This window comes from Berghia stephanieae, chromosome 2 (genome assembly GCF_034508935.2).
Source record: "Berghia stephanieae isolate SIO BIC M18660-M18661 chromosome 2, UCSD_Bste_1.3, whole genome shotgun sequence".
Classification (NCBI taxonomy): Eukaryota; Metazoa; Mollusca; class Gastropoda; order Nudibranchia; family Aeolidiidae; genus Berghia; species Berghia stephanieae.
The window spans coordinates 128,405,565-128,419,612 of NC_088361.1; the positions used below are offsets into that span (position 1 = coordinate 128,405,565).

Genomic DNA, 14,048 nt, shown 5'->3' on the forward strand with positions numbered 1-14,048 from the left:
TCAATTTGAGCATACAGCATATATGAAAACAGCATGAGACAAACAGTATTATCGCACAATACCTAAGATGCCTTTTTGGTGTTCAAGTCTAGGTCTACAATATTTTGATATGTTTATTTTTATGAACACAATCTGGAAAAACAATTATCTGAATCAGACGTGACCCAAGAAAATATTGTGACCAGACACATAGAAAAAGTTTTTATGCATCGCAAAAGATCCTTTGTCTCAATTAAAACTGAAAATCATACATTATTTTGTTTAATCTTTTCATAATTTTCGTCATCAATTAGTCTAGTTTGGTTGGCAAACAAGAAGGATACATGAATTTTTCGAGTCATGTTCCCAGGATTGGTGATTTTATCCCTGTCAAATGGTGGGAAATCAAGACTCCATAAAAACCAGATCTATTTTAAAATCACAACTAGACGGTTTATACGAATAATCTATAAACCTACGTTCATCATCTTTGAGTTTTAACTTCTGATTTCTTTATCTCCAACACATTCTTGCAATAACAGTACATTCTCGAAACCTTGTCTTCTTGCACACAGTCCGACTGGCCGCGATACATGTTTATCCTGCTGATCAAACCCAGGGTTTTAACGCTCGAAAAGAAGAAAAACCTGACAGTATATTGTACCGTGGCTTCGAACATGGCCTCCCCTGGACTGGTCGTTAACATGATGCGGTACATAGCCGTGCCACCAACTCGGCCATTCAAGAAAGCGAGACTAGAGACTGTATGCAGAGTTAATGTGGAACATAACGAAGATTTCGGACCCAGTAAAGAGTTAATATCTTTCACAACTTGCTCTCCTATCTGTTTTTTAATGTCCTCGTGCTTTTTAATCATGACGCCTCCATTGCACATGCACATGTGAGGCGTGATGGAGGCGTCCACACAAGTTCTTTCTGGAGATATTTTGTTGAAAAGATTATTAGCACGACTGACGCCCGTTTCGGACTTGTACACAGCGGTATTTTTCGTAGCTGCGATATCGGGAAATGAAAGTAAACTCCTAGCAGTCTCGTGAATGTCGAAATTAGTCGTTAACATATCAGCGTTGTACTGAAGATTGTTGTAGTAGTTAGGATGTTGTTTTCTTAACCAAGGGGGAACATAGATGACCACATTGGCCGCTCGTTCCTCGATGCTGCCGTAATAGGTACGTCTGTAGCTACTCATTCGAGGCCCGTGATCCCCGAACAATACCACGAACGTGTTTTCCAACAAACCAGTCGCCTTCATCTCTTTAAAGAAATTGAAGTAGTGTTCATCCACAGCGCTTGCCTGGTTCGGGAAATCATGAGTTGGTCTCTTGATCATAGCGACAGTGAAAAATCTACCAGTAGTAAAAAGCGAATCTCTGGCGAATTCTAGAAAGAGATCCAGCCATAATTTGACTTCGATTTTATCTTCAAAACAGTTATTATCAAATGCGATTTTATCTCTCATGAGAGCGCGCAGCATGGGCATGTTGTAACTATCGGTTGGGATCTTCAAGAAATCATCGAAATCGACTCGATCAGACAAGTACTGAGTACGATACCCAGCAGCCTTGTATTCGTTCCAAAGAAAGGGAACTTTGTCAAACCCTTCCATCTTAGTCCAGTTATTCAAATCCCTTTCATAAACTCCAGCACTAATGGCAAGCAAATTGGGGTAAGTATTATCTCCCACTTTATTGTATTTGTTCATCTCCGTGGCATTCAATTTCTCTAGCAGATAACGTCTGGTCTTGGGCATGGCACGTTTGAAGAGATGACTGGAAAGGGAATCTATTCCGAGCAAGAGAACGTTCATCTGATTATCTCTGAATTTCCGGGCGTGCTTTGGCATCGATTCCGTTTTCCGTTCTTCTTTTCGGACAATGTAGTGGTGCATTCTGGACACTTGTTTGCCTTTTTCGTTCGAACATTTCACTTCGACAAAATCAGGCCGACTGGGAACCTGAATGGACTCCTGGAAGGGCCCTTGCCACTCTCCGTTGACAAAGTCGACTCGTCTCTGGTATCCAACAGTACGGTACCAACACTTGACTATCTGTGACCCAAGTTTCTGCATCTTGCGTGTTTGATTGACTTTGATTGTGACCCCATTGTAGGTGGTAATCGTGGGCATGCCTTTGGGACAGCTGGTGGTGGGGAAGGACTCGTAGAACTTCATGGCGTGAGGGCTGTAGAGGAAAAGGAGAAGAAGGGTGGATTCTAAAATATACATAAAAATAAAATATTGTTATATTTTTATTATCAGTTTTTCTGGGTTAAATACATGATGAAAAATACACCAAAAAATATTTTCAATAGAGACAACGTCGGTTTTATTCTATTTTATAATAAATTAAGATACGAGTATTTAACATCTAATTTTGCATCCAAATATAGAAAACAATAGTAAAAAGTCATAAACAAAAATGAATAGAACAGCTTCAAAAAAGAACAACATACCAAATACGCAACGTTTTGGGCTAAGAACCCTTCTTCAGCCAACAATAAAAAAAGCATTACTTAAAATTCCCGATAAACGGCAAAGAAGAAAAATATCTTTCGTCTTTTTGTGTTTTTAAATAATACATTTATGTTTGTTTGTTGTTGTTGTTGTTGTTGGTTGAAGAAGGATTTCGAGCTCGAAACGTTCTGTGTTTGGTGTTATGTTCTTTTTCGAAGCTGATAATATATTCACTTTTGTTCATCACTTTTTAAAGTCCACAGCTTCTAGCAAGCAGCTTAGTAAGATTTATTGTGGATTATGCCACTTAACTTAAAACTCATAAAGCGTTACCCCGACGGATGAACCCCGGGCGACGTGTTATTTAATGACGAGTCTGATAAACCCAAATGTTATGATCTCCTTGTTGTTATACTCTCAAACAAAAGCTAAATAATGTCCGTTAGAACAATGATAAAATAAGTAGTCTTCCAGAGCCATTAGGCCCATAGAGCCGGAGTTAATCCCGGATTCTATGAAGTGAAAAGTACAATAGCTAGCTACCCTTTGGAGAGGGCATTAGTCTATCGCAACACGTACTTTCCGCTAGACCTAACAGACCCAGCAACTCAATCACTGTTGGGTGGCCAAGGAGGTCAGAAAAAAATCTCGACTTCATTCGGGATCGACCTCGGCTCTTTGCGTATGGAGCGAGTGCTCTATCTACCAACTGAGCTATCGGTTCTCCCAATTTTAAAATTAGGCCATGATTAATTGCGTTCTGCTATTATTAGACCAGACATATGTGCATATAGATAAGAATCAAATGTGATTTTTAAAACATTAATTTGTGTGTTGAGAGAGAGAAAAAAAAAGAAAGAAAGATGAAGACTACACGATGTGTATGAAGCAATAAACAACAATGAATATAAGTTTCAAAAGAAACAAAATAACAAACATTGAACGTTTCGGGCTCATAACCCCTTCTTCAGTCAACAACAAAAACAATAAATAATAAAATATGTGTTTTTTGGTGTTTTTGTTGTTGGCTGAAGAAATATTTTGAGCCCTAAACGATCCGACTTTGATATTTTGTTGTTAGATCACAAAAGATCAAAAGTTGAATACGGCAAATGCATATTTAATGCAACTCTAAAGTTAAAAACAAACTGTGAGCGCCACGTCGGCGATGAACAAAAAATTATGTAATTAACAGAGGCGAATCATAACCCAACAATAATTCCAAGTTTATTGCTGAACTTGTTCAGTCATAGAAACACGCTACTTTGTTAAAACGCCCTTTGTGAACTGAAACTATAACGTGTTCAACTCTTGTTTGTGTCATGCTATAGATTGTCAATAATTAATAGCCTATTTCAGTGAAAACAGAGATGGCCCACTCCACCCCCTCAATTAGTTCACTGATGTAGCAATAACGCTTGAATGCATTTGCTTGAATTAAGGAGTAGACAGAACTTGGCCTGAGCGGTTCGTTATAAATCAATTTTCCTCCGATCCATATTAAAATCAATGTCTTGTTTTTGTTTGCTTGTTTGTTTGTGTGTGTGTGTGTGTGTGTGTGTGTGTGTGTGTGTGATTTTTTAAAAATTAAGCTTTGTTAAGGGAGGGGGGGGGGGCACTATTGTTTGGGTTTTTTTTGTCTCTTACGAACATTAGAGGGTTAGGCCATTCATTCTCTCATTAATAATAAAATATGATCACGATGTTGTTGAATATTGCTACATTTGTTGTGTGGCGTCAGTGATTATACTTTTTATTTATTGTTTTTTAAAAGGCCCGTTGGGTCAAAACAACGATAACGGTTGTAAAACATAGGCATCTTAAAATTTAAGAAAATTTGATTTGCTTTTTCAGTGGATGCATCCATACCATCTTCCAAACTGTTTGTAAATAAAAAAAAAATTTTAAAACTATGAGTAAATTTCCATTTTTAAAAACTAGTTGAGAACCCGCAATATTAGCGGGAAATTAAGGCTATTACGAACAGACACTCATCTATTTCATTCAATTATTATACTACTGTATTGTGGAAATTAACATAGATCAAGACGAATCTTTTGGGCCATCAACGATCAAAATCGGTCTGGTTATCAAATCTGTGCGCGCAAGTGATTCTGGCAATTAAGTAGGCCAGATGGCGATTCCAAACGTCACATGACCTATGATTATAAGAACCTCATTATGCGCTCGCAGATTTTATAAATAATCATATGAGTCAACAGGTGATAGAACTAGCTTTAATGAAAATACAGGTTTGCAAGTTACTCGTATTTCAATCTGTAAAAAATATTTTATAACTTTTAGATTTGCCAGTAGTTCCTGGCACATTGGCAAACATTTAATATGAGCTCTGTGGAAGAATTTTGACCCCCAAACCTTTTCTTTTTTTAAAAGAATATATCGGAAAGAATGGAGGTTGGGGGGGGGGGGTTGACGCTGACACCTTCCAATGCTTTCCCTGTTATTATATTATACAGGGTGATTCAATAGTGTGTACACTACATGGATGCTATCTTGAAGTAGGGGGGATTAGGTCCTAAAAACCCTTGGATTGTGCAAATTAGGATGGAAAGCATGACAATTATATATAAATCACGAAAAATGCTATATTTTATGCTATAGAACCACTCTGAGATATCAGTATTAGCTGAGATACAGGCTTTTAAAAATTGTGAAATGGAGGACTAAAATCTCGTTCATTGTCTAGTGTCAAAATGTCAATATAATATTTTCTTACGCCATGTTTTAATTCCCATTAGCTCGCTACTATTTTTTTGAGAATAAAAATATAAGAAAAAAAAATTACCTTCCGTGTCATGGTTAATTCAACGTGTTTACAAATCTTTTACGTCAACCTTGTTCAGTTTTGCAAGTTTTGAAGGACAGCTGACAGTGATATCGTGCCGTCTCTGAAACTGATCTTAAAGTGTCTAATTTAGGAAGTATTAACACATTGCAGATGGACAGACGAGCAAGTGCAAAAGTCATCTCGATGATATACCGCCATCTATATATCTATCTATATATATATATATATATATATATATATATATATATATATATATAAATATATATATATATGCCCCCCTTCTCCTCTCTCTCTCTCTCTCTCTCTCTCTCTCTCTCTCTCTCTCTCTCTCTCTCTCTCTCTCTCCCTCCCCACCCCCCATTCTCCCACTCCAAAACCAGTTGTTCTGATTTCCAAAACTTTTAACATGTGTTATGAAATTCATTTCCTTCAAACTTGAATACGCAGTGACTGTAACCTAATGTGATGTAATGCAATATAATGTAATGGGCAATTATCTAGTAAGAATTAGATAATGGGATTAGATTCCGAGTCTTGAAGTGCTACGTGTGGCCAATCTTGTTATACGGATGCGAAAGCTGGACTACAAATGCAGAAACACAAAAGAACATTGAAGCTTTTGAAATGTGGTGTTTGAGAAGGATGCAGAGAATATCGTATACTGCACACAAAACGAACGAAGAAGTGCTAAAACAAACATACCAACAAAGGAAACTAATGCCCTTAATAGCGGATCGACAACTATCCTTTTTCGGACACATAGTAAGGAAAGATAAGAATGAATACCTGGCAAGTTGTGGAAAAATACCTGGTTAACGCGCCCGGGGGAGACAAAGAAAAACACTCATATACCAACTGAAGGGCTTCACCAACCTAACAATCCAAGAGATGTTTGAAAAAGCAAGAGACAGGGAGGAATGGGGAGAGATAATTCATGCAGTATCCGAAGCCTGGACCAGGCATGGAACCTAGAAGAAGAAGAAGAAAAAAAATAACCCCAGAAACATATTTATATATTAACGACTCATGTAAATTATCAGATCTAGATAACAGTTAAAATACCAAAGGTCTGACAGTCATTTCCTGGTATATGCAGTTAATGGAGCAGAAAAGGCGAAAGATTTTCAGAAATTTAGTTTTAGGGACTGTTCTTTCAAATGATACTAAGAAGACCTGAATGAGCGATATGGACAGTAAAGAGTGGTTTTAGAATGGTTTGGATCGGTGTTATGAAGACATTTAAAGGCAAGCTATGCTTGTTTATACTAATCATCATCATCAGCATTTAATAAATTTCACTCACTGTATATCAATGAAGCGGAATACAGTGATTATAAAGCGAATATATGTATTTACGCGGTTATTTCCCTTGTTTAGTTTGGCTATAATAATAGGGGGAAAACAAAGGCGTTATGATTAATTGTCAGAGTGGTTCTATAGCAGGTGTTATTCTTATTTGTCTTGATAACCGTATGCAAATTCTCATACTTTCTAACAGAATTTCCGCGGTTTTAGCCTTATTCCCTACAAACCATGCGGCTATGTCGTAGCCTAGTGATATGACACTCGATTTCGGAATGGTAGGTTCAGGGTTCGCCGAGCCCTGTTCTGCGTGACGCATTGTGAGGTGTAAAAAGACAGCGTTAAAAAATGTACAATTGTCTAACCAAGCGTCATGTCTCGTCCTGCACGTTTAAGTGTTGTTTTTGGCTAGGGACCCTTTGTAAAGCGCATTGAGAACACATAGTGGATATTACGCAATATAAATGCTTAATTTAAAAAAAAAAAATTTTGTAGTATTTTTTTTTAATTGCAGTATTTTCTATGTTTTAAGTATATGCTCCGCAATGATCATATTTGTCATTTTATTTAATCACTGTGGCATTATTTGTTACTTTTTAGGTATTTAACAGCGCTTTCAACACTGTTATGTCATTTCAGCGCCCGAACTCATGAACGATGAAATAAAGTTCGCCTCGTTCACGGTTCACTAAACCACTTCGTAAAAACGACTACAACTTGGAAACGTTTTGCATATTGAGCGACTATCGAAGCGTATCGGGCCCTTTCTTCTGTGAGGAAAGCGCTTTCAAAAACTGTTGTCACACATCCGTTTCAAACTCAACTCACGCCTACTGGAAAGGTCAATTTTATGAGCAATCTAAAATCATTGTGTAGGATAGCGGGTACACCAAAGAGACCCGAGTATACCCAAGCCGCGGACATTGCAAACGATGATATTTGATCTAAGTCAATATTTGGATTGAACCAATACAAGCATGTTAACCAGTAAACTGCCGTGTTTTGGAGAGAAACGTATTTAAAAATTTGGCCAGAAAACTCCTTTATATATCGGTCAATTAAAATGACCCTCATTTTTGGCCCAAAAAAAAACAACAAACAAACAAAAAAACACCTCTCAAACCTGGGACTTCGCGACGGCCCAAGAACTAGAATTTATCGTTAAACTGATAGTGTTACTTGCACGGTTTTTATTAAAACACGTCTCCATTGCAAAGTACTTTACCTCAGATCTATCGGAGGCACTTACCCAATCGTTTGCTACTGAATGGATAGAGTTCAGAAAATTATCATTAAAAGGAAACCAATTTACAAAAAAAAAAAAAAAAAAAAATCAAGAAAAATAAAAGCAAAAGAAAGATTTTTTAAAATCCAACAAAAACTGACGCTACCAGAATTCGAAACCGGTCAGTTTACTTGTAAGTTGAGTGCCCTATGTATGCGTGTGTGTGTGTGTGTGTGTGTGTGTGTGTTTATGTGTGTGTGTGCGCGCGCTAATCTGTTTGCGTGTGTTCGTGTGTGTGTTTATGTGTGAGATAGATGGGGGAAGAGAGAGAGAGAGAGAGAGAGAGAGAGAGAGAGGGAGGGAGAGAGAGAGAGAGGGAGGGAGAGAGAGAGAGAAAGAGAGGGAGAGAGAGAGAAAGAGAGAGAGAGAGAGAGAGAGAGAGAGAGAGAGAGAGAGAGAGGGTAGGAGAGAGCATGGGCAGGTGGGAAGGTAAAGTATTTGTGTGTGTGTTTGTAGAAGTTGTGTACTTGGTATATTACGAGTGTTTGTGAAACTGACCTATTGTTATCCAGTTGTTTGTTATTGTTATGGTTGCCAGGGCACGATTAATGTCCAACTCTGGCTCTTGGTCGTGCACGACTAGAGGAAAGCCATACCTTTTCACGGTGTGCTGGGTAGCATACCATTGCAAATGACACATGACATTACAGATATTGACACGCGCACACCGAAGGTGACAATCGAAACGTAGGTGGCGAAATGACATGGATATTATTGAGGGGGGGGGGGGGGGGGGGGGGGGGGGGAAGAAGCATAGCGGAATGGTCTTCGCTTTGTGGCAAAGAGAGGTACCGGATTCCAGTCCAACTTGTGCGAGTAATCTCGCCTTAGCTCACTTGCGGCGCTGCATTGCGGCTAATGTCTGAGATACTTCAATTCCTTGAAACAGGCTCTATGGACAAATTTTCTCATGGGTATAATTGAAGGGGTTCTATTTCTTTCTGAAGTATAAAGTTAAGAATTTATGGCGACACTGTATGTATATCAATTTTACAAAGTGAAATATGTTTTCCTTATGACCTCTAGTTTGAATTTCTATTTATACAATTTAACCCTTGACTGTTTTATCCAAGTGTTTTTGTGTCAATGTAAGCATTTGATTTGTGCGTGTTGTGCGAGTACGCACTAGTGCCGCGCTGAGGACCGGACCGAGGACCGGTCCCACGGTCTTTTAGCTGTGAACCGTGGTCCGGTCCCAAAGAGGAAGACCGCCGGCGGTCCTCACTTCTTATCACCTTTCAACGGTCTGGCGCCATACTACTTCCCCAGCGATTCGTTGCCTCGGTCCTTTGCCTATCTTCCACCAATCACCACCCATCCCACTTAATTAATCGCACCCACCCCCCTTTGCCATACACTAAACGACACAGACGACCATAGAGGCAGACGACCACCTCCCTCCACTCCGCAAACCGCCCTTTCGTGTGTGAGATGGGGGGAACAGGAGGCGCACGCCTTGGACGATTCCATTATACGGGGTAAATTTCAAAATTTACTACACCATAATGATCGCAATGACAATGATCTATGATGAAGGCATGACCCCTCTTCTCTAATGGGTTATTGTTTGAAATGTATGTGACTACTAAAGATGTGTGTTTTGTGTGTGTGTGTGTGTGTGTGTGTGTCTCAAACCTAGCAAGTTGCAAGTCTGATTTTTTGTTTTCTTTTGTCCATCTCTTGTCGCCACTCCTTTCTATCGCATTGTTGTCATTTAAAATAATACAATAATATTAAAATTTCGTTTGGTGTTTTAACTAATCAAATAATATGAGTTTCATTAGTTTCTTCCTTCCAAAAAAACCAGTTATAACGTCTGTATTTTTAAAAGGTCCAATAGAATATTTGGGGACCTCGATAGCTCAGTTGATAGAGCACTCTCTTTATACGCAAAGGGCCAGAGATCGATCCCGGGTGCAGTCGAATTTTTTTCCTAATCCCTGTCTACTCAGCAGTGAATGGGTAGCTGGGTTTGTTAGATCTGGCGAAAAGTCACCATCGACCCCACTTATTACTTATTACTTATTACCGCATCCACCCCCTCTTATTATAACTTCACCGCTCTCTCTTACTCTTCAATGCTCGCTGCCCTCTCAGTGTGTGTGTGTGGGTGGGGGGGGGGGGGGGGTAGGAGTTGCGTGTGTGTATAAACGCCACGAACAACTCGATCAACGCCTTGGGTGATTCCATTATCTCCGTTAATGGGGATAAATTTCAAATTTTATTCACGCTAAATTATCGAAGTAACAATGAAGTACTGTGATCAAATAAAGAAGGCATCACCCCTCTTCTCTAATTAGGTTACAATTTGAAATGAGTGTGACTACTCCGTGTGTTTTACTCCTGTAGACCACGGTTTTCATCGTGTAGCGGTCTTTAACGGTTCAAGAATGAACGATCCCATGGTCCCAAAGGTCAAAACGGTCTCTCAGGAATGTTCAATGTCGAAAAGGACCGCCGGTCCTAGGACCGGTCCTTGCGGTTTTCATTTCCCAGGGACCGTAGGACCGTGGTCCTTAAGCTTGCCAAGGACCGCCCCGCACTAGTCCGCACGCAAGTAAAGAGATTGCTTGTGTAGGGCCTTCCTGATCACGAAGGCCGAGAGATCTGCGTTTGACGGTGCATTGTGCTAAGCTATTAGCAGCAGTTTGGTTTAAGAGATGATAAATATGGATGTGAATATAAGATTATTGAACTCATGCCTTAGTTATTTCGAACAAGTTCCCAATGTCGCTGCGAGACCTTGAGGACGCCCGTTGGGAACGAGTTCGAAACCTTAAACGCAGGATTCAAGAGTATTTTTGTTCTACCCCTCCCCATAACATTTCTTGTCAACATGTATTTTAGATTGTTTTTCTTTTGGTTCTTTTTTGTTTGTTTGTTTTTTTGTTGTTGTTTTATTTTTTGTTTTTCTTGTTTGTTTTTTTTTTTTTTTGTTTATTGCTTGTTGTTTTTTTTTGTTTTAGTTTTTATTTATTTATTTTCTTTTTGTTCTTATTTTTTGTATGTTGTTTTTTAAACAATGATTGGTTCTCGAACTTAACGATTTGACCTAAAGAATTGTCATTGTGGTCAGAATATCATTACGTGTCAATATCTATTTTGTGTAAAACTGGATGAATGCAACGGATAAAAAATCTTGACCTGCTACGTTTTTCCTTTTTCTTTTTGGTTGTTTGTATTTTTTACAGAGAAGAATAAGGACGCTTCGTAATATTTTTGCTATTACGCTAAAGTATAAATCGGGTTTTCCTCCAAAAAACCACAAAAAATATTGCTTTTGTAATGCGAGGAGAGTCCTTGGGGAAATGCGCTATATAAATAACATTATTATTATTATTATTATTATTATTATTATTATTATTATTATTATTATTATTATTATTATTATTATTATTATTATTATTAAACGGCGATGTAAAGGCATTCTTAATGACAACAACACGATGGAAATAATTTGCAACTCTAGTGAGAACTGAGACAACATAATATTATGGTCTGTCGCCAAATCAAGGGATTGATGGTTTTTTAATGTTTTTAAGGGTTTTACGGCGCTTGCAACACATTAAGGTCATATCAGCGCCAGTAAAAACGAAGAAAATGGGATAGTAAAAAGTTCTAGAATTACAATAAAGCATCCAAGAAAAGGGAAGACAAAGGGGAATTGATCCAAATAAGAAACAGGTGTAGATTCCAAAAGCACTCTATCAAAGTACTTAGTTTGAGATCACTAAAAGTCTCATCCAGACACAAGCACAGGTCCCCGCTAAGAGGAATACACTCAAATGTTTTACAAATCATATAAAATATAAAGAAAGCATAATACAGTGCATAACAGAGAGATGATTTACAATGAAAAAAATATCATCTCCCAAAACTAACTATACATTCGACTGTTTCCCTCTCAGCCAGGGCATCTGGCCAGGGCCAGGACAAAACCAAGTAATCTCATTCCAAGAGAAAGACAGAAAGCATGGGCAAGGGATTAAAAATAAATAATTTTTTTTTAAAAAATCCAAATAAACAATCAATAATTTTCAAATAATTTTCAAATAAAAGCATCTCACCTGAACGGGTCGAAGTATGGGAATTTACAGGCCACCTTTTCAGGGCCCCCTTCACCAGCCATCCCCCTAGAGGCATCAGCAACGGAGTCAGGCCCCGTGTAGACGACCGCCGAGCCATAGGGGTCGTTGATGTACCAGTAGGCCACGAGAGTGCAGGCAAAACATGCTAGAATCACCACGGGCTTTCTGCTTGCTAGTGTCATCTGGGGATGAAGTTCATAATTTTTTTTTTAATATTAAAATCAGATAGGATAGATAAATGACTGAAGCAATCAATTGAGAGGTATGGGTATGCTACTGGTAGAATAAGAGGTAGTAGGCAAAACATGCCAGAATGAGGCTAGCGTCTTGCCCTTTCTCATAACATGCCCTGTCCATCTCTACCTTCCTATCATCCATTGATCTACCCGACTTTCATTTTGAATTCTGTTAGGCTAGTAAATATTCGTAATGTTCTGAGGATGAAGTTCTAAATTAAATTAGCAAATCAAATTAATCAAGCTATAAATAAATCAAACAGACAAACAAATCGATCAATCAATAAATTGATCAAACAGACAAACAAACCAATCAATCAATCAATCAACGGTCATTCAAGCAAATTACAATCGAACAAGTAAACAAGTAGTCAATCAATAAAGCAGTACCTGTAGTAAACAAAAAACAAAACAAAACAATTTTTTTAAAAACATGCTGAGAATACACGCGTCATCAAATCAACCTAATAAATAGATCAAATAAATTCAGTCAGTATTTGTAAAATGTCAATAAAAACATAGGTCATTCAGTAAATATGTCAATTCACCTAACCTGCCTATGACCAATCGACCGACCCATCCCCCACCGTTTACCAATGAAGTAAGTAGCAAATGTCTCAGTCTTCAAGCAATCGACTTAGCGATAAAAATGTACATCATTTGATCGATCAATCAAAAAATTCAAAAAATAGGTTGATTAATAAACCTGCTATTCCATCTACCAATACCAACCAACCAACTTATCAATTTTTATATGATTGAAGTATAACTATTTCCCATACACATTCAATCAACTGATCAATCAGTCAATCAATTTTTATATAATTGAAGTATAACCTATACACATTCAATCAACTGATCAATCAGTCAATCAGCTTTGAAAGATTGATGTATAACTCGTACATATCCATGGATACGAAGGTGGAAATTCGTGTATCCATACACACAAATATAGGTAGAAATGTATACATTTTTTACATATTATGCACACGTCTTACATCTACGAACGGTGTGGCCTCTATGAAAGCTGCAGACACAAGTACATATTAATTCCAAACATAGCACTGACTTGTGGTTAAATGGAACCAATTATGAAAGAAAAAAAAGACAAGAATCCCCCTTCGCCCCCCCCCCCCCCCAAAAAAAAAGGAAAGGAAAAAAAAACAAAAACAAACACAACCATCGACACAAAATTTTAAAAAAATAAACAAAGAATCTATAACAAAACAAGCCTCTTTCAAAATAGAAAAGCTACAATTATCAGAATGCAGCTGATGTCATACTGATAATTATAATTATATTTATTTTTATATTTTTATTATAGTTATTTTTACCAATATCGATTCGTTAACGTTAAGGTTTTCATTTTTCTGTGTTGTGTTTACAAGTCAGTATCTGTTGTTATTATCTGGGCAACCAGTGCCCGTCAGAATTTGAGCGAACCATATATACTTTCAATATCGATCTCTATAGACATCGGATGAAAACAAAGGAGGCGATATGGCCGTACACAACAGAGATGATAGCACAATCAAGCATTGCTAAAACCGACGATAATAGTATGTGTGCGTAATAAACCAACAACCTCTCATAAATAAATGTATAAAGGTGTGTTTACATTACAGTATCGGGTTACGAATGAGCCACAGACAGTATGTACGTTATAAATCGAACCGGTGTGGTCTTAAAAAACGGAAACATTTCTATAATTGAATATGAAATAGCTACCTGTCATGACTAGTGTTAGACTGTCGTAATATTCATCAGCAGCGAGAAGTAAATGCACATTATTATTATTATTAAAATATCAAATAGCCACAGTGAAGTAAGTATGCGTTTATCAAGCGGCAAGTTAAAAGCCAGATATGTGAATACA

At 37.8% G+C, this 14,048-nt stretch overlaps 1 protein-coding gene across 2 annotated transcripts in view; it reads right to left on the reverse strand.

Annotated features, from left to right (window-relative positions):
* Positions 1–276: 276 nt before the first annotated feature.
* Positions 277–14,048, reverse strand: part of LOC144966590 (uncharacterized) — a 48,995-nt gene continuing 35,223 nt past the window's right edge. The window contains exons 1-3 of one of the 2 annotated variants that reach the window (XM_078903281.1): positions 13,901–14,048; positions 11,916–12,118; positions 277–2,180 (exon numbers count right to left, since the gene is read on the reverse strand). The exon at positions 13,901–14,048 is cut by the window's right edge and continues 139 nt beyond it. In XM_078903281.1, the coding sequence (XP_078759407.1) occupies positions 464–2,180; positions 11,916–12,118 (1,920 nt within the window). In that variant the 5' untranslated portion in view covers positions 13,901–14,048 and the 3' untranslated portion in view covers positions 277–463. The remainder of the gene's footprint in view (positions 2,181–11,915; positions 12,119–13,900) is intronic. The other variant, XM_078903279.1, reaches the window with a different exon arrangement.